Consider the following 27,041-nt stretch of genomic DNA (forward strand, 5'->3'; position numbering starts at 1 on the left):
TAACCTCCCATTCCTTCACCCCCTTTATATCCAGGATACCCTCCCATGCCACCTCCTCCACTGCCCCAGCCGCTGCCTCCTCCTCCACTGCCCCAGCCGCTGCCTCCTCCATAACCACTCCCATAGCCACCACCTCCACCGCCTCCACCACCTTCACCGCTCCCCCAACCTTCACCATCTCCATATCCACCACTACCCCAACCTTGACCACTTCCACCGCCTTCACCAAAACCACCGCTACCCCAACCTTCACCACTTCCACTTCCTCCTCCAGAACCGCTACCCCAGCCTCCGCTTCCACTGCCTTCACCGAAACCACCACTACCCCAGCCTCCGCTTCCACTGCCTTCACCGAAACCACCACCACCCCAACCTTGACCAGCCCCTCCACCTCCACCTCCACTTCCCCAACCTTGACCGAATCCACTTCCTCCAAAACCACTACCCCAACCCTGACCGCTTCCACCTCCTCCAAAACCACCACTAACCCAACCCTGACCATTTATAGGCAAACCACCATTGCCCCAACCTTGACCTCCTCTACCAAAAGAAATAATGGGAATATGAAAGCCTGGGAAACGTGCCACACCAAAACCAGGGATGGCGGGGTTGAAGATGTGCATTCCCAAGTAACCACTTCCTCCTCCACCTCCCGCATTGCCGTAGCCAAAGCCTTTTCCGAAACCATGTCCAGTTTCTAATATCTTTTCAGTATATGTATCTTTACCATTAGACCTATCGGTATCCTCTTGTAATAGTCTTGCAGCAGAGTAAAGGGAAAGGGATGAGGTGAGTATTAAAACCAACAGAGAAATAGAAGCCCATTTTGATGGTTCCATTTTCAGTTAATAGTTCTGCTATGGATTAAGGGCTTAAATAGTTGTAGGCTTGTAGTAGTAGGCTCAAGTCATAGCTCAGAGGCTGAACATATCTGTACGTAAATGTACATGTTTTGCAGTTTGTCCTTAAAATCTGGATTCATGCCAGTGGCATGGTGGTAGGAAAGCATCAAGTATCTTCTTGTTGATCATGCTGTTTTTGTCCATGCAACTTATTTCAATTCAGAAAGTCTTGTGTACTTGCATTATTTAACATTTTTTTTATTAAAGACCAAGATATTATTTCAGACATACTATGATTTACGATCTTTGATATTAATCCAAGTCCTTTTCTAGTAATTTCTGTGGTTTATAAGTGTATGGTTTGTTGAGTTGTTCACTTAGTTTTAAAATCTATCTTATCAATTTCCATTAATACTGTGATTCAATCTCATAAGTTCATAACACACTGATTCTATTATCTAATATACGTAGTAAAAACAGCTGTGAGAAAACCACGCCAAATTTGCAGATTGTATTAGACTTAAGAGACAAAAGTGTCCATTGTTAGGTACAGTGCCATATTTGAACTCCTATATCTTGAATTCTTGATCGTTGATACTTTGTATCTTAATTAATTAGCAGTTCTATATGCCTATACATGAACACAGCCATTATACAAACCACGAAACAAATCCATTCTATGAATACCTTCCTACATATTCAACCTTACAAGCCAAAATCCTACCCTTCATTGTGTGTTTCTTGGATACATGATGATCATTAGTCATCAGTGACGTCCTGCATCTGTAACATTTATGTCTACAGGGGATGTACTTTGTCCATTTGGACCGATTCCTGCTACTGTAAAATGCGGGATTTGAAAACTGCTAGCACCTTCATTGCTTATTCCACCACCAACTTTGCACCCGTTCATACCATCACAGGTCATGGGCAGGCATACGACAGGCCCGCCACCTACGCCTGCATTACTCTTACACTGAGTCTTTTCACAATCACAATTACAGTGGCAGTTGCATTCAGCAGCCCTACCACCTACTCCTATACCTCCACCTCCACCACCTCCGTGGTGGGATTGGTGGCCTCTATGGATCTCAGGATTCGGGTTTGGCAAGCCTGCGATTGGCGGGACCGGCAAGGGCCATGTCCATCCTGGTTTTGATACATCTTCATTAGGATTTGTAGAGGGAAGGTGATTGTTATTAAGATTCTGCGCCGAAGAAAAATGCAACCAATGGGAGCTTATGAGGAACAAAAATCCCAAGTGTGCACAGCTTTTTAATCCTACCATTGTGCTGTATTATTTAATTTCACATTGACAATATTGATTTAGGGGTGTTAATATTTATAAAGTATGAAATCCATTTTAGACATATTGTTTCTTTGCATGAACTTGTAAAAGCTTTGCAAGAAACTGTTAGGTAAGCTGCAATCTTTTGCTTTCAATGTGATTTTTGTTCTTTGTAAACTCTTTTTTCTTGTTCTTTAACCTGTTTTAATAGGTTTGTTGATGCTAAGGCCAGTGTAATTTGTGATAAAAATATGGAAAATTGTATTTCTGCAAGCATAAGATGACAAGATTAGTTCCCTCAAAAAAAAATAAAAAAAAAATAAAAAAAAAAAGAGACAAGATTAAACTTGGAGGAGTTTCAAGCAAATATCGAAACCAGATGATAATTAAATGTCCTATAATTCTCATAAATTATTGTGCAATAGACCCCACACACCCTCCTATCTACAGTTTTTTTGTTGTTGTTGTTGTTGTTGTTGTTGTTGTTGTTGTTGAAACCCTACTATTTGTTTACACAAGCCTAAAATGCTAAAACAAGCCAAAATCAGCTCTAAATCATATTACCAAGAAAATGGGAATGAGTATCATCTTCTTTAATTGGCTTAACTTTTTCCAAGGAACTTAATATTTTGCTTCTTCTTAGTTATAATTTCCCTTTGTGACCTTTCTTTTACTTCCTTTCAATGCCCAATTGCTTAACCATCAACAACCATCCTTCATGCCTTTTGCATTTCTATCAAGTTTTTCAATTTAAAGTGACATAGTTCACACCATCTATGATAAAAAAGTTTAGATTGATTGCCTAACAATTAAGCAACTAATACAGAGGAAAAGTTTATACAACTCTTATTCTGCCTCTCCAAAACTAACTCTAATCTTATTTGTTATGACACATTGGTAATGAAATGAATATTGCGTATAATCTAGCAAATACTTCGTAATTAAAAGCATTAGACTAGACTAAACTTAATTGCAGAACATTTATTCATGTATGATCGATATTAAATGTGATATTTGTTCCAAGAACAAAATCACCACTTATGTCAAGGAAGTGTTACTTTAGTAGAAATTAAATGCTTTAAATTGACTTGGTAAGTTTCACTCTTCAACAAAAGGAGACAATTTTTTAATAAGAGTAGAATCGATTTTTATACACTTTATTTAACACTAAACCAACACAGTTTTTAATACGTGTAACGAGTTGTCATTTGATCAAGTGCATTATTACGGACTAACATTGTGCACTTAAATACAATGTCGAATTCGCGTAATTGCACATTAGGACACTGTAAAATACTCCCTCAGTCCACGTTTGTTTGCACCAAAGTACGACTATAGACTATACGAGTAATAGGCATATAGACCTTTTTTTATAAAAAAAAAATGGAAATTGATGGGTCAATGTGGAGTCAACAACCGTTTACTACATTACAACACTTACCAAAAGCATGAAATAATAGCTTAAAAATCAAAATAACACCAAATGCAGAACGCTTACTGGCTGCAGTTATATTGTGCCTTGATATTTTATTTTGTCCTGCGAAATTTGAAAGCTTGGAAAGATGCAACTTCATGAATATTGATGTGGGTATTTCAATATAACTGCTTTTTTTTCCATTCAAAGATTCATCTTTTCTTTCTCCTTCTAAATTGTTACAGACTTTTCTGGGCGATTTTCTGCTGTACAAAATTCTAATTCACTCTAGTACTATAAAAACAAAAGTGGGGTTTTTTTTTTCCTTCTTATATCTTGGTTTGAAGATTGAAGCCCTAAATTCTGAAGAAAGTCTTCAGAAGTCAAATAAAGTAAGCATTTTCTTTGAATTCTTCTGGTTTATTATTCATGCAATTTTTTTTTCAGTTAATTATGTTAGTTTGTGGTAATTAATGTGGTATTTAATTGATGATCATCGGTTTTCAATGATTGATTTATAATAAATACTGTAAATTTAAACAATAAAGCTGTCTTAATCTTATAGATTTGGTGGGTATCCTATTTTAGCATTCATATATTGGTATTATTGTATGTTTCTGTAAATGGGTGTTACCACTTGTGGGTTGGTTTGCATAAATCTATAAAAGAATATTATGGTAAATTTACTGTCAGATTATAATAATACATTGTTGTTGATTGCATATTATAAATTTACTTGCTGTGATGATAACTGCTAATAGTTGAAGAATTGAGGAATTAATTGGAGAATTTAAGTATTATCAACTGTAATTGAGAATAGATAGAGTACAGGCAATGCTGGTTTTAGATTTGGTCTATTCTTTGCAATGACATGAACCACACGAACGATGTTGAAGCATCATTGATGCTCTCAGTACAAATTACTTATGACGAAGAGGAAATAAATAGAGGGATTAGGAAGCAAGCCAAATGGGAAATATAACAATTGGTCTTGTATTGAGGCCTTATATCGCATTGCAGTCATGTTATGAGCTTCCTTTTTCGATGTTTTGGCGTATGACACTCACTAGTAATGGGACTGCTTGAGACCTTAGTTGGCTTTAGTTACCTATTTTTGTGGTGTGTGTCTCGTATCAAACCTTTTTTCTACTTCTGGCATATGAGAGTGGGGGATTCTTATTATTTTTTAAGGCAAGTTATAGTAACTTAGTGCTAACAAATGTGTTGCTCCAACTTTGCCTTGTTTACCTTAGGAGGTATGCTATTCCAGCATTCTATATTTGTAGCTTGCCCCCGCCCTCAGGAGTCCTATATTCAGTTTGCATATGTTGTGGTAATGCCGTGCCTCAGGAGATGTTAAAATAAGTCATTGTTGGTTTCGTAAGCTTGTTTGTTGACAATCAATTGCTCAATTCTACAGTTTTCAGATGGATTCCTGTGTCATTTCTGATCCATTAATATGAAATTGCGCATTACATCTAACAGAATGGCTGTGAATACAGGAGTACTCCGTAAATGTTTCTTTAAATTTTGTTATTGTGCTATGCTAACATTTTTTCTGTGGTTCTGAAGCCTCATCAGAATGGAGGATCCAACAATTACAAAAGAGCTGGATAATGAAGACAAGGCATTGAAGAGTCTGCTTGATACTTTTGGTTCTGCATTTTCTCTTGAGGAGATTGCTTCTGCTTTTTGTAAGGCAGGCCGAGATGCTACCCTAGTTGGTGATATATTGTGTGGGATGCAGACAGGTCCATCTGCCGATGCAACCCATGAATCAAAGGGATTGATCAATTGTGAAATTTCTTCAGAAACTCCTAATTATAATAACTATGACAAGTCACGTGATGCTAATAGGAGCAGCTCTCAAGCGTCAAAGTTGAAAAGAAATCCTACCTCGGTGGGTACAAATTCTAGTTTTTCTGGGAAAGAATATGTTTGGCGCGTTGTCGGATCAAATAGAAGTCCTAATTCAACAAAGCCTGTGAAAGAAGAGATGCGTTCAGTGGCTCCTGTTTCACATGCTAATGGGAAAAATTGTGTTTGGCGCATTGCCGGATCAAACGGAGCTCCCAATGGGACAGAGCTTTTGAAACTAGAGGCAAATGATTTCTCAGTGGCTGTCAATACTTCTGAAGAACCCTTGCTTTCAAGGGATGCTACTTTGAGTTCTTCTGATAGATCCTCATCAGCAAGCGATGTCAGTTCAAATGATGACATTGAGAATTTTCTGTTTGAAATGCTTGGACATGGATCTCAACTGGAAAGAAGTGCTATTCGAGAAGTCTTAGGTAACACTTGTGCTTTCTTTACTTTTGCTATCAAATTTTATCCCGTGGATGTCCTTGTGCTATTCATGATTACGAGCATAGTACAGTCAATTGATCATTTAATTATGTGGGATCCGCCAACTTCTATCTTTGTCAATTCTTAAAAACTTTCCTTAGTAAATTAAAAGTGATTGCAGCACTATAGATTACTCGTGGTACATTGTCTTATAGATTAGAACTTTAGATATCTGTTGATGTCTATGATTTAAATTTATTCTAATTAAAAATAAAAAGATCTGTAATAGCATTTTTTTACTCTTCTTGTGCATTAATCTTAAAAAATAAGTTGAGCAATTTTTTTTTGTTGCAACTACTAATTATTTTAAAATTTTGAATGAATGCCAGGTCATTGTGGATATGACATGAAGAAGGTGTGATTATGTCTCAAATTATTGATGCTTCTTTTCCCATCCATATTTATCATTGTGATGCGCACTAATTTTCCATTTCCCATTTTCCTACGCTTCATGTTCTTAATGAGCTATTTGCTTTCTATGTGTGACTGTCAAGAATTTTTTATGTTCTTGGGGATGAAGCTATGGTTTATCAACTGTTAGAACACCAGTTTATTGTTGTCTACCAACCACAAAAGTGAATGATATGAACTATCTGCAGAGATGTGCATCAAAGCTGAAAAAAGGTTCAATTTAACTTTTTTACGGATGGATATTTTTGAAAATAGGAAAGTTTTGTCTAAGTATCTTATACATAGAACTTAATTCAAATAACTATTTTTTTTTTTTTTTAATTACCTCATATATTCAAAGGTGATTTAAAACAGATTCTTTTTGGGTCTATGACAATCACAAGGGTAGCTAAGTAAAGTGACTAGGTGCTGTCATGCCATTGCTAACTAGATGACTAGGTTTCTGCAAGATAAATAGTTGCTGGCCTCAGGGGTGAGATAGAGGAAATTCCCTGAAATGCCTAAGTTGGAGAGAAAGGGGATCAAATTTGTTTTTTTTGTGTGTGATACATTGGCATTGCACATAACTTGCCTTATATACGATCCTTAATTGTTATATCTAGACTTAAAAAAAGGGGCGGGTCTTGGATACATGGAAACATAGTATTGCATCTCTGTTGCGGATTTGTGTCAAGTTTTATGGTGACAATTCAGATGACATGTGGCAATTGGTTATATCAAATATACACTTAAATACATGTTATTGTTGTCTTCTCTCATTTGTCAGCTCTCTGACCTGGTATCCAAACAGTTGGAAAAGGGCTTATGAGTAGTGCATTGGACATTGGTTCTCAAGTTGCTGCCTTGATGGCAATCTGGTTGACTAGTGCAGCAGGTGTGCTTGCAGAACTACAAACTTTTAGAAAGGCATTACATGTCTATTTGATGAAAATTGTTCTACAAGAGAAGGCTGGAAGGGCTGATATCTCCATTTTCTATTCTCTATTTTAATTTTTCTTTTTTGAAGGTTTTATTTCCTATTTTATTTTCTTCAATATGAATTTCCTAAATAAATATTGAACAAACAAAATCCTGATTGGAGAACAAAAAAGATTTAATCAATTAATCTACGATATTATTTTTATCTCAAGCCTTTTGTGGCAGAAGTATCTGAGTACTTCTGCCCCCTTTTTTTCCCCTTTAATTCCTGTTCCATTGTCCCAAATTATATCCATCTTAAGTCCTTAACTATTACATTTTTTTTGAAGATTATAACACATGCTTATGTTTGCTTAAAAAATGCAGACCATGGAGACATTGCTAGCTCTTATGGCTGAAAATATTGACAAAAGGAATCAATATGAGGTAAATTTATCATTTGAAATTGTTTTTCCACTTATTTAGGGAAAACTTTCAAAAGCAGTTATTCAAGTGTATTGGTCTTTTTGTCAAATATTCACATGCTTTGAAGCATATACTTTTAAAAAAAATTTGTTGTCAAAGTTGTACTTCTTGACCCTAATATTTTAAAAAAGTGAAATAAATGTAGGGAAGGTATTTTCCTTAATGGAGAAGGGTAAAGAGTAGGAGTGTAAGATGATGAGGAATAGAAAGGAGTCAGGACTCGTAGAAGTGGCAAGGAAAACGAAAATAATTTTGAGCTAATTTCTTGAGTGAAAAATCTATTGCCCAAACAAGTGATACAATATTTTTGTTTGGAAGTCTAAGGTCCACAATCTTAGCCTCATGGTACATCAGCTACTTTTCTTAACTATAATATTCGAATGGTCCACTGGTTCTGTAAGTTATAAAGAGCGTCCCTTGACCCCAGATGCTGTATTTTTTTTTCTTTGTCATGCTTGATATCTCCCCTGGGATTTTGTTAAGTGTTTAATGTCCTCTGACTCTCTTTATAAGCCAGAAGATGGTGCAATTTAATTACAAAAAACCATCGAGTAAGTTGAATAGCTACTTTGTCACATTAGAAATCATGCCGCATTCCAGATCCTATTCTCATCAGAAGGTGGTAGAGACAAGCCTAAACTAAGTTGATATCTGTATTGCTAATTTTCTAGTCACTAATTGGCTTACTGCTAGGTTAGAGCTGATGTTTAACTGTTAAGTGAATTAAGGTGACCAATTAGTTATTTTAGTAGGATGGAAAGTTAAAGATTACACAAATGTATAGTGTTACTGTGATGTGACATCAGGTATCATTTCATTCAAAGTAGAGGCAAATGGAGTAAGTGAAATATGCGTGCTTTCTTTTTTATAGTTGCTTTCACTAGGCTAGTTGCTTTCACTAGGCTTTCTCTGCACTTTGAAGCCTTGCTCACCAAATATAGAAGCTTAAATGCACACCTGATCGTAGTACCTTGGACCATTTTCAAACTTACCAACTTCTAAAACTAGGTGTCAGATGGTATTGCTTTCAGATTGTAGTGGAAAATAATTAAATCAAATTCTACATATAGCCAATATAAGCAAATATTTGAGGAGCTGTGACAACTTAATATTTTTAGCATATCTCTTTTAGTTTTCATTGCCTACTCACATTTCCTGCTTAGATGAACGTGACTATTTAATGTTTGTTTCACTAATCATTTGTTATGCTTTTTGTTTACTTACAATATACAGGAAATTAATCTGCAGACGAACTCCAAGAATCTTTCATTTGAAAATCAAGAACAAAAGCAAAGGTCTGCAGTAACTTCTACTTCTAATTCTCCCCAGACCCACTCCTTGTACCACAAGGAGGAATGAAGTTTTGCCCCACCTATATCTTTTTCCCTGAACACTAGGAATCTGATTTTGGGCAGTAAATGATCCTAGGCTAAGAGTATGAATTAGTTTCTGGAGAAATAATTCTGCCCCGGGAAGAAGAGGGGTTTTTCTTGAGCTTTAGTAACCAACTTTTGGTTGTTCTCTGCAGTAATGAGAGTAGGACCATGAGAACCAATTTAATCCCATCAAGGATATCCAGTGATAGTTGTGAGCAAGCAGACTTGATTGTGAGCGCTCCCGTTCTGAAAAATGCTACAAGATCTTGGGCAACCAGAGAAATTGTGACTGAGCCTTTGAATGACGTTGCTGAGGATTGTGAGGTTAAGGCCACAAGTCTTCACTTTAACAATGTGAAAGGTGTTTTCCATATTCTAAAATCCATATGAAAATCTAATTCTTGGTTATAACTTGCATCGAATAAACTGTCAGTGTAAAGGAATATATGTTAAATTTGACTGAAAGAATGGAGAAAAACTATATCATTTGGACTTTAATGGTTAAAAAGAATGTTTACTCACCTTATTATAAATCCACAGCCCTTTTAAATAACCTTTAATAAGGATTAAGGTACTTGTTACAAAGAAAAGGAAAATTAAATAAGTACCATGGTATCATAGAAGGATATATTGCTGCTCTATCCTGCTTTGTTGCATTGTGCAGCCTATGTAAAACCCTTATTTCATAATATTCATTGTATAATCTTCAATCCATTTTTGACTGTATCTCTCTTGTGACATTATCCTACACATTTATCTTTTATCTTAGTGATATAAGAAACTTCAATAAAATAAATAAATAAATAAAAATAAAAAATAAAAAAAAATAAAAATAAAAAACAAAAAAAAACTTAGTGATATAAGAGTTTCTCACTTCTCTATATATGTAGATTTGTTGTGTTTGGGCTTTAAATTTATCTGGTTATCTTATGATGTTAAGCTTTATCGTACCATTTTATACTCGTAGTAAACTGAAGAAATGGATGATGTAAACTAAAGATGTTGAGATTTATGTTTAACAAGAATACAAAAACAAATTAACTAGTATATTTGTCCAGTATGCAACATGAAGAAGAAACTTATGATTTCTGTGGGACTGCTCAGCTCATGCACAATTTTGTTTTCTTGCATATGAGCACTGAAGGTATTTGTATCATGTAGTTATAATTAGTTTTAATTGAAAGATTGGTAGGATATATCTAATATCTTATTTATCTTTCTCTCTCCCAAGAGACGTATGGTTCAATTTATCAATATGCACATATATGACACCAAACAATGACACGTGTGGCCTGATTTTGCTGTGTTTTTTTTTTCTTTTCCATCCGTGGTTAGTCCTTGCTTGCTGCATAGACTTTTGTGTTTTTGCTGCGTGTAGATTCATGCATATCTTTGGATTTGTTATGATCCAATGAAGTATGCTTCATTCATGGAACTGCATGGACACTTCCAGTGCGTGATTTATCATAAAGTGGAAAGTGCCAAACTTATTTACCTGTAGTAATGGTTTATCGTAATTATCGAACAAAAAAAATAAAGGAAAGAAATTCAAGTTTTTGCTGATTGCTGAGTGTAGGATGAGATAAATATGCATTTTTGGTTTAGTTTGTCATAATTCTTGCATAGTGAAGCTATGTAACATATTTGTAACAGATGGACCAATCTTCAAATACCAGAGTATACATATTCTAATTCTGTGGTTATATATTCCCTCGGCCTCCATCCCTAATTAGGGTTCTTTCAAGAAATTAAGTTATATACCATGATAAATGTTCTTAGCTTCTTCAAAAATTTCAGTTCAACACCATTTCAGTCTATATTGGACATCTTATTTAAGAGTATCACTGAGAGTATTAAGGAGAGCACAAATTTTAACTTAATCGTAAAGTGCTCTATCATTCTGATGAGGCCGGAAATAAAAACATGGTCCATTGTTTGGAGTTGGAGAGAGTATTTTCTAGTTTCACGTCTGCGATTTATAGAAATTGTAAACAGATTTGTACCTCATTTGGACTTGGCTTTGCTATCTGATGGAAGATTTAGCATCTCAGTGTATTGTTGACTATGTTAAGAAGCTATTATTTTGTGTGCTTTGTACCTGACTATGGATGAGCTTTGTTATTATATCATAATACTCTGTTTTGTAGATGATGCCAAAGAAGGTAGCTATTATATCCTCCGCAAAGCTGTAAAAGAACATCGTGAGACAATGAGGCAATATTATGAAGCTGTAAGTTTTCTTTTATAATTTTGTCCAACCATGAAATCTTCTACAAATTTTGTCTACTCGTCCATGATGGTCACTGAATGTTGCTACTGACAAGTGTTTATAATTTCCTGACAGGCTGCAGAAGCGTTTGCAAAGGGTGATCGTGGACTGGCGACATTACTGCTGGAAAAGGTTGGAATTCTTTCTTCTTCCAGGTTACGCTTATCAGTGACGTGTTTTAAATATGCAACAACAGTTGTGTAATTAATACTAATGCACTTGAGCGTTATATCAATAGTTTTCCATTGGTTTGTATTCGACAAGAATTTTCTCAGTTTATTGGCAACACTTCCATCAACATGAAACTTATAGTTATACTTAAACTGATTGATATTTTTACTGCTTCTATCTTGAAACTCTTTGCTTTTCTCATTTTTACACAAGTGTTTGAAATGCTTATATGTGTCTGATTTTTGGCCATGTTGTGATTACTGTTGCTGCAATTGGTTAATTGTCTGGCATTTCTCATGGTACATAGCTGTTAAGTAATAGAATTTAATTATCTAAACTGAAGTACGTTTGGCCTTTTTAGTGATTCTATCATCTATTTCTGGATATAGGGACAGTTCTTTTACAATAAGGCTCGTGAAGCTGACGAAGAATCTGCCTCAAAAATATTTGAGACCAGGTGAATTTTTGTAGATAGATGGATTTTGTTATGCCTTGATCCCCTCATGTAACCTTCAGTTTTTCAATGATGGTAGTGGGGATGACAAGATGCGTGAAGAAATGTCTCTAGACTTGCAAGATCATGATGCTAAAGAAGCAATAAGTCTTGTGAAAATTCACCTTCGTACACTCTCTGGCATTCCTAGTATGCCATCATTTTCTTCCTATTTTCTTGTCGTGACAATACATGGAGGCAGTGGCTATGACCTTGACCGGCTATTTTTTTTGTTTCAGTGGTTAGGGATCTGAAAATTATTATTGGAACTGGTGATCAAGATGCTGAAAAGCGCAAGCGACTGGTATGTCCTGAATTTCCTGATTATTTTCGATCTGCCTCAAATTCTTTGCTTGTTCAAAGTTCTCGTGATGCATCCCTTGTAGCGAATTATGTTTGATAAGCATGATAGACACAATGAAGATCACCACTTTAAAAGTAGTAATCTTCATTGTATCTATCTCCTCATCCAGACCAAACTACCAAAGCCTGATATGCATGTTCTTTATATTGTTGATCCTTAAAAAGGATTAATTTTATTTATTTTTTAAACATCAATGAACTTATTATTTCAATCTTCAATGATAAACCATAGGTAAGAACCTCAAGTGTAAATAAGGAAGCTGATTAGTATGTTCCAAGTTTCCGACATCTCAAATAGCGAGTAGGACTTTTGTATGCTACCATCCAATTTTTCCTCTTTTTGCAGGAGATGGGAATTTTATTCATTCTTGTATGCAATACATTTGAAAGACATTATTTTGTAGGACACTATTTCTTTTTGTTCCCCTATATTTTACGCAAAATTTCTTATTTTTGTGCTCTTATATGGCTTGTTCTACTGGGTTTGAATCTGCATTTATTAGAGAAATGAACATAGCTAAAGCATAAGGTGATATTTTATCTTTTGTTTGACAGATTTCAAAGCTATTGCAGAGGGAAGCCATTAGATGGATTGAAGATGAGACTTCCGGTGCATTCTTGGTACGCTTAGATGAAATCAACCCAAAACGCCTTAGCTTTGGTCGAAAATAATACAAGAATATTATACACGGGTTTTGATTCATTTTGAATGCATCCAAAGGCCATTTGTGCTTATTTCTTGTTCATGAAACCCAATATATGGTCGTCCTTGAAGGCTATTTATATGGCTGTTGTTTCTTAAGGTATTTATCGTAAACTGATCAACTTTCGCTTGTGCAAGCTTCCTAATTTGCAATGCTATTCATTTCTCATGAATATTGGTATCCTTTTAGTGTCAAATACTTAAATAGTAATTGGTGAAATAGGTTGACAAAAATACAACTTATATTTGTCAGTTCTCAGTGAAATGAAAGAAATTCCAATTGCAATTTTTTGAAGCTAACCAAACAGTTATCTACCCATGAAAAAACGAATAAAAATATGTCACATGCAAATATGCAATTAATTATTTATATCAATGACAATTAATGGTTAAAATTACTACCTTTATTAAATATTACCAAGTTGCACATAATAATCAACGGAGGTAATATTAAAATTTGAACCGAAAAAATATACTATGTTCCGTAATAAGACAATATAAGCTTTAAGGAACGAAGGGAATACCCGACCCGTTAATCGTTACTGTATTAGTTAGTGTTTCCATGCTTCTCGTGCTGGACTGCTGTGCCGGCATAAATTAGTGCCTATGCACTACTCTTCCACGTTAGGAAATTTGCTGGTTTCTTCAATTTTTCTAACAAATTTATTATTAAGAGCTTGAATATAATTCTTCGTTCTTATACACCAACTAATGTAATTATTGTGAATGTACATATTTAATCAATTATACTTTGATTATCAATTAATAAAAATTACACATGGGAAATTATATATTGATATTAATCAAGCAACATATACATTATTACATAATAATGATAAAAAAAAAAGTGATCAAGTCAATATTTGAATAATAATGTTAATGAAATGGAGGAATTGTATTGAGGAGTTTTCTTACCTACTATAAAACCCGTGACCTTACTACTTACAACGTAAAAGCTAAGGGTCAAGGGTAGCAATAACATTACCGTCCCACCATTCTTATACTCAAACTATCGATCACCACGAAAGTCATTAGCAATGGCCGTGGGGACTGTGAAGTGGTTCAGTGCTGAAGCGGGTTTTGGATTCATAGGCCCCGACGATGGTGGTGCTGAAATCTTTGTTCATGCCTCTGTGAGCCAAGCAAACATGGCCGAGGGTCAGAAGGTCGAGTTCAATGTCCAGGAAGGGCCTAACGGCCCTGAGGCCGTTAAAGTTAAAAGGATTTGAGTCAAATGAATGTTATTTGGTTTAAAGGTTGGAAAATTGTTCAAATGTCTTCCTGTGTTTCCTATCGTTGCAAATAATATGAAACGAAGGTAGTATGTAATCCAATCTATTATTTTCATTAAAGATTTTAATACTTAGCCCTGTGAGTTTTTGTTCTTATGCTATATTGACCAACAATGAAGCTAACACGAGCAATGCCATATTGCCATTCATGGACGGAATTTAAATGTCCATTACGTACTCTCTTTACTCACTTTCTCATTCTTTCACATCAATTTTTTTGTGTGCATTTTTTATAAGTAATTTTTCACTCAAATTAAATTAGCACTTTCCTGTATCATTTTACTTGCAACAATTTGATTTTCATATCTTTAGATGTATAGTTTTAACCATTAGTACATATAATTAATGTATGATGATAAAGTAAAAATTATACTCCGTAATATAATAACGGAGAATAATAACCAAGATTTACCAAGGTTGATTTTTAATCATTTGATTATTAAAACTTATGCTTTTGTTAACTTTAGTGGCAACGACTTGAGGGATGACATAATTATTTTCGCTGTCTAGTTAAATTTATATTGGCTATAAGAAAGTTATATAGTACTAAATAAGCGCTCTCAAATTGATGTTTTGTACAAAGTATTTAGTATATTATAATTAAATATCAAAATAATTAAAAGATAGAAAAGCTGGCAAGAATGTTAATTCATTTCTTGTTGGTCTTGTGTTACGGTGACATATATCATTGAGAAAGATTTTACGGTGATCGGGTGATGTGACATAAATCTAATACTGGTGAAAGGTGTCATGTGGCATATATTCCGTTTTAGACCCGCTTTTTATTATAAGTATTTGACTATAGATAGATACAAGTATATTATAATCTCCTAGTAATTAACGTAGTCAAAGAAGTTTGGTCCGTTCCATGGCAAATCGATCACATCATCACCGACATCCTCAATCTTCTTCAAAGGTTTCAGCAATGGGATATTAACCATATTTACAGCGAAGCAAACAGATCAGCAGACTAGATCACAAATTATTCGACCCGTATCAGGACTAAAAGTCTACGAAACCCGACCCAAAGCTGAGTACCGGACATAAAGCGAATTTTGCTAAGAAAAAAGAGAAGGTTCTGGAATAGAATACGTGACATGAGTCGAGCATCAAAGCCCATTAAACACAAAAAAATCAACGGCGAAGATCGATTGATTCTTCGGGAGTTTGGCGTTAACATCGACTCTCAAACAACCGTCATTCACAAGAAGTCGCACCCAGAACTACTCTTCTCTTCAAATTTCTGGGTTTATATTCCCAGAAAATCAAATCAAATCTCATCAATCAATCAATTTAATTTGTGTTTCTTTCTCATCTTAATCGAAGAGAAAGATTGAAGATTAAACAGTTGAAAAATGGGGAGTGGAAGTGTGAAGAATGCTGGGTCAAAAGCGGAGATTGATAAGGCGGTGAGCGAGGGTAATCCTGTCATTTTACATTTCTGGGCGACTTGGTGTGAAGCCTCCAAACACATGGACCAAGTTTTCTCTCACCTTTCTACTGATTTTCCTCATGCCCAGTTCTTCAGGGTAATCATTTTTTAATTTTTAAAAGCTGATTTTAGTTTTTTATTTGTAATTTTTGAATTTTAATATTTATTTTTACTTTTTTATGATTATATGGTGTTGGGTTTTGCTGTATTGTTGTAAATGTGTAAAAAAAACTTGATTTAGTGGTTTAATTTTTGTGGGTTTACTTTACTTTGTTGATTTATTATACTCTGCAAATTGGGTTTTTTGATTGAATCATGTTGTTTGTGTTGTTTTTGAATTGGTGATTGTTATGTTTCTAATTAGGGTTTAATGACTTTGTCTGTATTAGGGTTTAATAACTGTATAATCTTTAGTTGTATTGCCCACATCATCTTCACTAAAAGCATCTTCAGCATCTTCCTTTACTTAGTCTTGATATACATCCTTTGGCCCTTTCAATGACAGCATCTGTGTCATTTGAATATTGGTTTTGTTTTTTGTATGGGGCGGGGCGGGGCGGGGGGTATTGGATTCGGGGACGCTGAGTCTTTCTTGAGAGTGTGATCTTATGGACCGTACTCTGCGAGCTTTTTTGTGACTTATGGACTTGAATTGAAGGGTTGGTTGAGTTGGTCTAGTTATATTTTCACTTTTAGATTTTGTCTCTGTTTACATTTGGAGGGTAGTAGAATCAAGTTATCTAGAATTCACTTTAGGAGGGCTCACGTTACTGTGCTAGCCATTCTTGATTTTACCTTCATTGGCCGGTGACTCGGTGAGGATTCTATTGAGGGATATGTTACACATATTTTTGCTCTTTATATAGTCATATGCAATAGGCTCCTATTTGAAAGGCTGAATTTCTGAAGTTTGTGAAATCTTATGTTGGTTTCCTTGGAGACTCAATGCTTAAATTGCATGCTCAGGTGTCAAAGAAGGTGGAGTCTCTTGATATAAATAAGTCGCTTGGCTATCTGAGATTCTGAGGACTTTTAGTCACTTGTTTTTCATTGTGAGCTGGATCTTAATTCACAGGAACAAGCACAAGCTCCTCATTTCCTCAAGTTTAAGTTGAGTGTGTCCAGTCACGGCCTAAAACAGTGGTAGACTTGTGGGCAGACCTGTTAAATGGTTTAGCCGGATTGAGTTGGAGGTGGAGAGTTATGAGTTCAGGTTGGTACGCTTTAGGATGGACCATGGTGGTTCATCACCCAAAGCATTTGGGTTGTCAGCTATTTTAAGCAGCTGAATGGTGTGAACTTAAAGTTTGGGTAGATGAATAATAAGATTTTTACAGTATGTCAAGTGAATAGCATGTAGAGGACTTAACTCTCAGCCTTTGTATTACCATGAGTTTTTTACTATTATTTTAAATCCATCAAAGTCATCGATTGACATTGAAATTCACAGTGTACCCTAGAAGCAGAAGTGCCCACCACCCCCCCCCCCCCCCCCCCCATGCTTAGCTTGTTTATAAATATGCTGATTTTCATGATTCTTCATCGAAAGCACTTGTCCCCCTACTTTTAAAACCGCTCCTAGGTAGCTGTATGCCTCTATATGCTTCTGAAAATAGTGCATCTTTATTATTGCTGAACCATATATTTATTTTGTCTTATACTTTATACTTTATTGTTTTTAATCACAACAACAAAAATTTTACACCATTTCCACCATTCGATTGTTTTTTACACTATTCATGTGGGGTCTTGTTAGAGTTGGCTCGATATATATTTTCAAAATATTAATCTGTTGTAATTTTTACTTAAATGTATTAAAGATATTGAATGGTATAAAAGATATTAAGGTAAGCGTGAAATCCCAACATAGTGAAGTATGATTTTCTTAGTTTCTTATTTTCTAGGACAATTGATTTTTCATGTGTAAAAATATATCTTGGATTTGTGAGTGATAAACTCTTACAAGGGAAAACATGGATGAGGTATTAATTCATCTTTTTTTGTTTCTGACAGTGAAATAATTCCTAAATTTGCGTGGTATATTAGTTTTACATTTTCATGAGGTCTGATCTATGCACACTCTTTTGTAGGTTGAAGCTGAGGAGCAACCAGAGATATCTGAGGCTTTTTCTGTTTCTGCTGTGCCTTACTTCGTCTTTTTTAAGGTAAGCTTACAAATTGTCTTAAATTTTATATTTGGGTGTTTCAGCTATCATCATTTGCTGAACTACTTTGATATTACACCTTTATATTAGCTCAATGCCTGTAATGCAGATACTTCCTAGGTCATACTGAGAGAAATCTGAAATAGACTCACCTGTGAAATTCCAAATTTCTTGTAGGCTTGTACCCTTAACTTTGCATCTGTGACTATGTTGTTTCCTTTAGAAGGTTAATTCTGAGGACATCTGATTGATACTTCACTGCTAGAAACAACTTGATCTAGTTTATTATTCCCTCTGTATCTAAGTGAGAGGAGAACAAAGTTTGCCTTTGTTCAGCCAACTTAAGTCCAAACAATTTGGTCTTTGTTGGCCTCTAGGGGTTTTAATCAGGGGAATGCACGAAATCTTGTTGAGTTTCAGCAGATTGATGTAGGTCAATAGGAGAGCCATCTCCAAAAGCTAGCTCAAGGGGAGGAGTCCATTATAAATTTTACATCAGCAGATTCAGCCCTCCATATGACCAATGTAGGACTCAAGTCCCATACCTTGCAATGGACTGCTACACGATCCTGATTAGGACTTGTTCACTTTCTTTGATTTCTCTAATGGATGGGAGTCTTTGGACATTAATAAACGTGCAAATGATGGGATAGCTCAAAGTTAACAAACACTCTGTTGAGCGATTAGCCTTTTAAAGGCTAATTTGTGCATGTTCTTTTGTGGTTTGTTTCAATGATATCGGCTATATGTTCTTTTGTGGTTTATTTCATTAATGATATGTGCTATGTTCTTTCTACATATAATACGGTGTTTAAATCTTAGTTTTAGTATTTGAGCTCCTAATTTGACTGTTTTTGTATGCTAATATGTACTCTCTGTGTCCTAAAATGATGTGCTCACTATATATGCTCTTATTCTGTCTTAGATTGGTTTGCGGATATTATTAATATGACAATGACCAATGTTTTTTTTTTTTTTTTTTTTTTTTAAAAAAAAAATTACCCATCTTCCCCAGTATTAGAATTTAGGGTACATCACCTTATTCTATTTTTAGATATTTATTTATCTCCCATAACAATGATCACATCTATTTTTTTATAGTCAATGAAACATTTAACAACTTGCTAACTTATATTTATATGGCATAATAAGTGAGCAAATTATTTTGGGATGGAGTAAAAAAAGAAAAAATATTAACAAGTCGGGTCTTGTTAGATTTCTCCATCTTTTTTTTAATTGTTGTGAAGTTCAGTTTTCTAGTGTCAATTTCATAAATTGAGCAGCAGCTCCCGTAGATCATTGTAGTCATTGGAGCATTTTGTTATAGAAGTCTTTTCACTGGTGTTAGATTGCATATGTTGTTGACTTTGTAGAATTTCTATAATAAATATATAGAGAAATATGGTCAAATTAATGGGATCCTCTTCGTGTTTGCATTTATGATTGCTATACATTATTGAGTTTGGATTATCATATAATTAAATAGATTTTGGCAAGACCATCAAAATGCTACTATTTCATTTTGTTTGCACCTGGCATAGGGTAACCTTGGCCTCATTATGACCACATTGTAAAGGTATTGAGACCTCATTTGTGATATTAGGCTGTGACACCCACAAAGCAATAGCAATGGTATTATAGATTATCACCTTTGCTCTGCTCCATAAACTGAAAATAAAATACTACTTCCTCCGTTTTCTTTTACTTGCAACACTTCCTTAAAAAGGAAATGTCACAATACTTGCAACACACTATAAAAAGAAAGTTACTTTAGGGAAATACTATACTATTTCATTTATTTAAAGCACATGACCCACTAAATTACACTCCTAACAACCACTCATCCCATTTCAAAGTGTATTATATCATGTGAACCCCACATTTCTTAAATACCGTGAAAAAGTGTGTTGCATCTAAAAGAAAACGGAGGAAGTATGTAATTAGTTTTTAATTATCTAAAATAAAGGAGCCATTTCTTTTGTCCATCTTTTTTTAAATGTAATTTTATGTTCTTATAATTTGATGAAAAATTTCTGGTCATTATGCACTTAGTTTGTCGAATATGCTAATCTTATCTCCTGCTTAATTAGGGTGGCAAGGCTGTCGATACATTGGAGGGAGCAGATCCATCTAGCTTGGCCAACAAAGTTGCCAAAGTTGCTGGATCAGTCAACCCTGATGAACCTGCTGCACCTGCCAGTCTTGGTTTGGCTGCTGGAGCTACTGTCCTAGAAACAGTGAAAGAATTTGCTAAATACAATAAGGCAGTTCCAGTGGGCAATCAGACTGGTCACAGTGATGATCTTAACAAGAAGCTACGACAGTTGATTAAGTCTCATCCAGTTATGCTATTCATGAAAGGAACCCCAGAAGAGCCAAAATGTGGTTTCAGCCAGAAAGTTGTTAATATTTTGAATGAAGAGAAAGTCCCATTTGGAAGCTTCGATATCCTAACTGACCAAGAAGTTAGAGAAGGGTTGAAGAAATTCTCCAATTGGCCAACATATCCTCAGCTGTACTGCAAAGGTGAATTTATTGGTGGATGTGATATAGTCATTGCTATGCATGAGGGTGATGAGCTAAAAGACATTTTCAGCGATCATGATATAGGTTCCTCTAATGTCGTCGACGGGAAACTATCAGAATCAGGAAATGGAAATGGGGGTGTATCAGCATCGACTGGGATAAGTGCATCTGTTACTTCTCGCCTTGTAAGCCTCATCAACTCGAGTCCTGTCATGGTTTTCATGAAAGGCACACCAGAAGAACCAAAGTGTGGTTTTAGCCGAAAAGTTCTTGATATTCTTCAGCAAGAAAAGGTAGAATATAAGAGTTTTGATGTCTTAAATGATACTGAAGTTCGTCAAGGTCTCAAGATTCATTCAAATTGGTCCAGCTACCCTCAGCTATACATTAAGGGTGAACTCATTGGTGGGTCAGATGTTGTATTGGAGATGCAGAAAAGTGGTGAGCTCAGGAGGGTTTTGGCTGAGAAAGGGGTCATTATTCCTCATGAAACACTCGATGACCGTTTGACTAAATTGGTCAGCAGCTCACCTGTTATGCTTTTCATGAAGGGCACCCCTGATGCTCCTAAATGTGGTTTCAGCTCCAAGGTGGTGAATGCTTTGACGGATGAAGGCGTGACATTTGGATCTTTTGATATTCTGAGTGACGATGCAGTGAGACAGGGGCTGAAGACGTTTTCCAATTGGCCTACTTATCCCCAACTTTACTACAAAGGTGAGCTGATTGGAGGTTGTGATATCATTTTGGAGATGAAAAACAATGGAGAGCTTAAATCAACTCTTTCGGAGTAGGTCCTATTATGTGAATTGCAGGATGTTGAAAATAATATCAGTCCCCAACTTGATTGCACAGTAGTCTTACATATTGATTTATGGCCAAATGTGAATTTTTCTACATCATACATGTTCAAGAGTTTCGCGGTGTAGTGAAAGTTTATGTTTTGGCTATTTTCATTTGAGGTTGCTCTCTTTATAGTTGTTTGATGGTGATAGTTTCAAGGGTACGAGTAGGTCTGTCCCTTGTGGTTGTCATGACATGGGGGTATTAGGCTAGAGTAGTTATGTGCAACTGTTTTTCTCTTAAAAGTTTTCACTGTTTTGAGAAAGTGGTATCATATACATTGGGTCGTTTATGAGTTGGCTACTTGGATTGGACAAACATGTGCTGCTTTTGTTTCAAAATAATGCCTCCACTTTATAGTAGATAAAGTTTTTGATATTTTGCACTATTTATACTAACATATTGTCATGACATGGGAGCATTACATATACCGGAGCATTACATATACTTTGATATATTTTTCCTTTTTCTTTCTGATCAAAGATAAATACAAGCATAAAATTTGGTTTTGTGGAAATAGAGATTGAGACTTCAAATGAATATTGAAATGTTAAAAAGTTGCGAGTAAAAGATAAGTATAGAAATTAAATATTTATGGGTAAAATATTGTTGGATTAGTCTAAATGTAACTTTTTTATTCAATACAAAGTAACGTAATGAAAGTACAAATGGTAAAACAATGCATTTGTTGTGTAACAGAAGTAGAAATTACTCAACAAGACAACAATTCTTGTTCGTGGTCGGCCACTTGGTATGACTACAATTGGTTATAAAGTAATACTACCTCCATTTCTTATTATGTACAATAAAGAGAGATTATTTGTGAAAGATTTTTTTGAGTGTTTAGTGTTCTAATTACCTTCATGATAATTTTTAAAATTTAAAAAGAAATTTTTAGAAAAAAATACACAATAAACTGATGAAGTTTATAGTTGTCAGCAATAACAAATTAAGTTTATATGGTCAAAAACTGGATTTTGTTGATGTTGATGAAAATTGAATAAACTGCTTAACAACTTGATTTTTATTGATCAATTTAATGGCAGAGTCTGAAAATATAAAATATAAATGGATAATTGTCTAATGACTTACAGAGTGATCTAGTTTTCCTTGGTACAGACTACATAAGATCAGAATATTGGAAAAGTTGTGATTACTTGTGTCTATCCTTGCCAAAAACGTGCTTGTGGCAATTGGGCATGTCATTGCATCTACATGCTTCAAATGCCGTTAAATATACCTCATCCTCAATGCAGTAGCTGCATTACCTGAATAATTATATGATCTTTTGTGGACAGTGTGATCACACAGAAGCTACACATTTCCTGCCAAGACTAGCGGTAGGTAATTAAGTTTCCTTTGGTATCATACTGAGGATACTTTTCGTCTCTTCATTTTCTTTTATTTGATCAGCCTTCATCTCCTCCAACATCCCATCCACATCCTTGCCATTTCGTAGATGGGCTTTGATTAGAGCATGATACATCTGTCTATTTACCGGAACTGCATTTCTCAACAATTTGACAAAGGATGCAACATCTTCAACACTGCCTTCATCACCAATCCAATTAAGAAGATAATAAATGACTTGTTTATTAGGTTTCCAACCCTTGTTCTCTACATAAAATGATAAGCCTGCCTTCATGCAGCTGACTGCTTTATCCATCTCACCCTTCTCTTGGTACCTTGCTGCTAATAATCCCCAAGTGTTGGGACTTGAACCCTTTTCTTTCTCTGACACAAGCATAGCCTCTGCTTTCTCAAGCATTCCTTTGTCTATATATGCTACAGTTACAATGTTACGAACCCGAAAATCATAACAATTATCAGATGATTCCCACTCCTTCAGCACTTCCTCAGCTGCTTCTACTGCATTAATCCTCACAAGAGATTCCAACACGTTAATATAATCCCTATTGATACATCTCTTACAATCACTCTTCTCCAGTGCCCACAACCTCAAAATATCATCCTTTTTTTCTAGTTTGGCATAGAGAGTAATCAGATGGTTATAGCCAGAGCCGTCTTTCTTATCCACTCTGACCTCTGCCTTTTTCAGGGCATCAATTGCCTTGTCTGTGATCCCTGCTTTAATGTAAAAATTAGCAGCAACTGCATAGGTGTTCCAGTCTACTGCCATGTGAGGTTGAGTCTCTGCTTCTTTCAATATATTTCCCACCGCCTCAATATCAGATTTTGCTCCATATGAATTGATGCACAGTCTGTAACTGTAATTATCAGGTAAGACCTTGTTTTCCTTCATTTCAACTAGCACCTCTGGAACCTTCTCATATTCTCCTATATTTGTGTATAGGCACATAATGTCATTATAAGTAAGAGCTGTTGATGCAAAACCCATCTCTTTCATCTTCCGTAAGTGTGATAAGGACTTGTCAAGTTGTCGCTGTCGCACATAGCAGTTAAGAAGAGCACCATATGTCTTTTCAGTTTGGTCTTTTTCAGATAAGCTATTGAAATAGCTCTCTGCAGACAAAAAACCGCGGACTCTGCCAATAAGATCTAACTGCACTGCATGTTCAACTGGTGTAAATTTACAGACTCCTTTCTCGTTCATCCATTCTGAAACCTGCAACAATGGGTCAATCACAAGCTAAGAACCCTGCTAAAAAAACATAAACCCATTTGAATATTTGCTCCATCAAGGTATGTCAAATTACTCAAATATTCCAGCATTGTGCCCCTTTGATCGTCCTTTGGAGCCCACCCCAACCCACCAACTTTATCCTCTCTACTTTTCACTCTCATTAAAAGCATGCCAAATCTCAAGTCCTCAATTGGGCAACAAAAAGGGATTGAGGGAGTAGTTTGTTCTGCACTCAGCTTTTAGGCATTTTACGATTTATTTTGAAGCATTCTGCCTAACTCCTACAAGCAAAAACCTATTGATTTGGCCAACAGATCATGCAGCCCAATCATCAAACAAGACAGCAAGATAGCACTGACTAGCAGGACTACTAGTAAATAAAAGTGCATACCGATCCTTATTAGGGCAAAGAAATGTAAAAACACAAGTTCCCAAATTGAATTAAATTCTCAGCATTTATTCCTCATTACTCACAGCATCACATATAAAAGTAGCTTTGTCAACATAGGCTAATTTAAAAACACATACACAAAGCTCTCAGCAACTTCTAGTCCAATGAACAAGTGAACAGCAAGAAAATCCAGTGTCTCACCAATTGCAACACTTGAAGGGGTGTTTTGTTCACAATTGGTTATGAGTTTAGAATTGGGAATAAAAACAAGGTAGTATGATTTTAGAACATGATTTTTAATACCATGTGTTTGTTTCCATTCAGGAATCAATCCCTCTCTTTCATTTGATGACTGACATTTAGGAATGCGACAAACCTCACCTCCCTTAGTTTTCTAGACTCCATTTATTGGGGGTTAGAAGCATGGGTTTAAAGATGGCAATTCACTCAAACAAACACAAAGCATGGAACATATTCATTTTCAACCCATACCTTAGACCTGAGTTTTGTGAATCAAATATCCTATATAAAGGTCCAAATGCAGGCAACTACATTATTCTATCCAAAGAAAATGAGGCTTTGAAAACTAAGGAAGAAAAAAGCACATCACTGAGTATAGACAACGATCAAAACAGTGTACATGACCTCTATGCCAGGCTGGATAGACTATTTCATCATATTGAATTCATTCGTCTATTCTACAAAGACTCAGGCACAAAGATAACTCTAGAAATTGAATAGCTTAAACTAATAACCTATGAATTGGCCTACTAGAGCCGAACCAGGTCAATTGATCTAAATAGTTTGCTTCCCACCAATCAAGAGTCAAGACTCAAGACATAAAACTTTAGACCTTGTTTCAAAGCAAAGCATCCAGCCAACTACTTATATACTTCAGTTAAAATCAAGAATTCAAAAGCATACTAGCTGAGGCAGGTGAGCCTGCAAATGTAGTAGCGGGTTTTCCCTTTCTAAGTTCTTATCTTTTCTAGGAAAAATCGTATCTCACCATTTAACATAGCCACTACCTCCAATTCAATTTCAAACCAACAAACCCCAGTATTACGATCATGCTAGTGGATGCGACAAAGTTTTACACTCGTTATCATCAACCGTAACCTTCCTCCTTTACCCATTATTATTTCAAATTCAAGATCAAGTCTCTGTTACTCTATATATCTTCACAAGTACCCATTTTTACAGACACCCACAAATTCAGAATCAAGTTACACACACATCCCACAAATTATCGTGTAAATATGTAATCTCAAATATAAAATGAACACATTTTTCCACATTCTAATTTACAATATAATCTCTACAAAAACAACATTTCAAAACCTAATTATCAAACATACCCAACATTTAAAAGCTTATAAAATTTAACAAAATTATAACAAATTTCAGCATTTATAATCTACCTCAAGAGCTTGAGTAAATCGCTTGCGCTTGCGAAAATCATGGATGATTCGCAACAACTCAGCAACGCTAATCTTCTTGCCCTTTTCAACCCAACCATCAAGCTCCGGTTGCACGTTGAATCCGGGACTTCCTAAGGGGCTTAACTTTGAATACAATGTCTCCCTAGTTTTAGTAGTAGTGTGGTAGTTTCTCTCACCATTGATAACATTTGAGCTCAAAATTAGGGCTTTTTCCGATGAAATTTGAGCTTGATTTAGCCTTGAGTTCAATCGATTAAGGATCACAAATAGCTTGGAGCTCATTTTTGCTGAAATGGGGGGATTTAATTTGGGGAAAATTAGGAAATGGATGAAGAAATTGAAGGTGATTTTTGTAGGGTTTTTGAGGAGGGTTTAAGGAAAAGGGGGATTTTTGGTTTGAGATTGATTAATGTTGTGAGAAGAAAGTATGGGCTCTTAATGAGTGTATTCTTGTGTTTAGTTTTTGGAAACTGAATGTTGGCCCAAAGAAGTGGATACCAATTTGGTTTTGGTTGATTTATTCAATTCCTTTTCAGTTTAGTTTTTAGGGAAAGGGGGTTTTGTGGCGATTGGATATATATATATATATATATATATATTTTTTTTTGGTGTTTAGAGAGTCACAAGGGCGGATGATGAGAATTGATCCTAGTATCACCTGAAATCGGGAGGGGAGCTCTAACCACTTGAGCTATCTTTCACTCTCATGGTGATGAAATTATTGAGTATGGTGTTTTTTTCGACGAGTACAACATAAATTGACATATTAAAACCCTCTCTCTTTCCCTCATATTGCTAATTATTGGAAATCAATACTACAATTTTAAAAATTCGGGCTTCACTTAGGGCCGGTTCACTTTAGCTTAATTTTATTTCAATTCAGCTCAGCTTAGTAAATATGAACAGGCCTTTAGTCAAGAATGAGATTTCAATATTAATATGTTGCATTATTAAGCGCAATTTAGGACTTGATTTTATTCGGTGATTGCAACTAAAATTTGGTTGTTAGTTTGTTACTCTTTAAAGCTCTGGTTAGAGCTAAGTCACCTATTCCAAAATAAAAACATGGAAGTTCTTTAATTGTCTTATTGGTTTTGTGTAATGCTAGAGCTTATTAGTTGCATGCTTTTAAGAAACAACTCATTTTCAAAATTAAACTCAAAAAATTGTAAGAGCCAATACATCATTTCACAAAAAAGCTAAAAGTGAAAAAACTTAATAGACATTAAAATAAGAGAAAAGTGGAAAACATTTAAACACACATGAAATTTTCGTAATTTATTTGT

The 27,041-nt window shown here is 35.3% G+C and overlaps 3 protein-coding genes across 4 annotated transcripts; 2 read left to right on the plus strand and 1 right to left on the minus strand.

Annotated features, from left to right (window-relative positions):
- The first annotated feature begins 3,616 nt into the window (after positions 1-3,616).
- Positions 3,617-13,242, plus strand: LOC145611800 (putative nuclear RNA export factor SDE5). Of its 2 annotated transcripts, XM_081667167.1 has the most exons (12): positions 3,617-3,936; positions 5,117-5,835; positions 6,220-6,245; positions 7,586-7,645; positions 8,918-8,979; positions 9,213-9,421; positions 11,208-11,290; positions 11,405-11,461; positions 11,890-11,957; positions 12,034-12,143; positions 12,233-12,297; positions 12,912-13,242. In XM_081667167.1, the coding sequence occupies exons 2-12, from the start codon at positions 5,127-5,129 to the stop codon at positions 13,026-13,028; spliced, it is 1,566 nt and encodes a 521-aa protein (XP_081523293.1). In that variant the 5' UTR covers positions 3,617-3,936; positions 5,117-5,126; the 3' UTR covers positions 13,029-13,242. The 2 variants fall into 2 exon arrangements, 1 of the variants encoding a protein (XP_081523293.1); XR_014106454.1 differs by lacking the exon at positions 12,034-12,143 and having other exon boundaries at positions 12,912-12,994.
- Positions 13,243-15,503: 2,261 nt separating this feature from the next.
- On the plus strand, positions 15,504-21,695 carry LOC145612373 (monothiol glutaredoxin-S17-like). The gene is made up of 3 exons (XM_081667748.1): positions 15,504-15,880; positions 17,874-17,948; positions 20,039-21,695. The coding sequence occupies exons 1-3, from the start codon at positions 15,707-15,709 to the stop codon at positions 21,266-21,268; spliced, it is 1,479 nt and encodes a 492-aa protein (XP_081523874.1). The 5' UTR covers positions 15,504-15,706; the 3' UTR covers positions 21,269-21,695.
- Positions 21,696-22,334: 639 nt separating this feature from the next.
- Positions 22,335-26,157, minus strand: LOC145611945 (pentatricopeptide repeat-containing protein At4g21705, mitochondrial-like). Its single transcript, XM_081667330.1, has 2 exons — positions 25,735-26,157; positions 22,335-23,904 (listed from the first exon to the last, which is right to left on the minus strand). The coding sequence occupies exons 1-2, from the start codon at positions 26,035-26,037 to the stop codon at positions 22,666-22,668; spliced, it is 1,542 nt and encodes a 513-aa protein (XP_081523456.1). The 5' UTR covers positions 26,038-26,157; the 3' UTR covers positions 22,335-22,665.
- Between the last annotated feature and the right edge of the window lie 884 nt (positions 26,158-27,041).

Source organism: Chenopodium album, chromosome 24 (assembly GCF_948465745.1).
Source record: "Chenopodium album chromosome 24, dcCheAlbu1.1, whole genome shotgun sequence".
Classification (NCBI taxonomy): domain Eukaryota; kingdom Viridiplantae; phylum Streptophyta; class Magnoliopsida; order Caryophyllales; family Amaranthaceae; genus Chenopodium; species Chenopodium album.

Bases quoted from the DNA above. Each gene is read 5' to 3' on its own strand.
- LOC145611945 (XM_081667330.1), bottom strand. From the start codon at position 26,037: ATGAGCTCCAAGCTATTTGTGATCCTTAATCGATTGAACTCAAGGCTA. The intron at 23,905-25,734 runs GTAGATTATAAA...CCATTGTTGCAG, and splicing joins GATTTACTCAAGCTCTTGAG to GTTTCAGAATGGATGAACGA.
- LOC145611800 (XM_081667167.1), top strand. From the start codon at position 5,127: ATGGAGGATCCAACAATTACAAAAGAGCTGGATAATGAAGACAAGGCA. The intron at 6,246-7,585 runs GTGTGATTATGT...TAAAAAATGCAG, and splicing joins GTGGATATGACATGAAGAAG to ACCATGGAGACATTGCTAGC. The intron at 8,980-9,212 runs GTCTGCAGTAAC...TGTTCTCTGCAG, and splicing joins AATCAAGAACAAAAGCAAAG to TAATGAGAGTAGGACCATGA.
- LOC145612373 (XM_081667748.1), top strand. From the start codon at position 15,707: ATGGGGAGTGGAAGTGTGAAGAATGCTGGGTCAAAAGCGGAGATTGAT. The intron at 15,881-17,873 runs GTAATCATTTTT...ACTCTTTTGTAG, and splicing joins CTCATGCCCAGTTCTTCAGG to GTTGAAGCTGAGGAGCAACC. The intron at 17,949-20,038 runs GTAAGCTTACAA...CTGCTTAATTAG, and splicing joins CTTACTTCGTCTTTTTTAAG to GGTGGCAAGGCTGTCGATAC.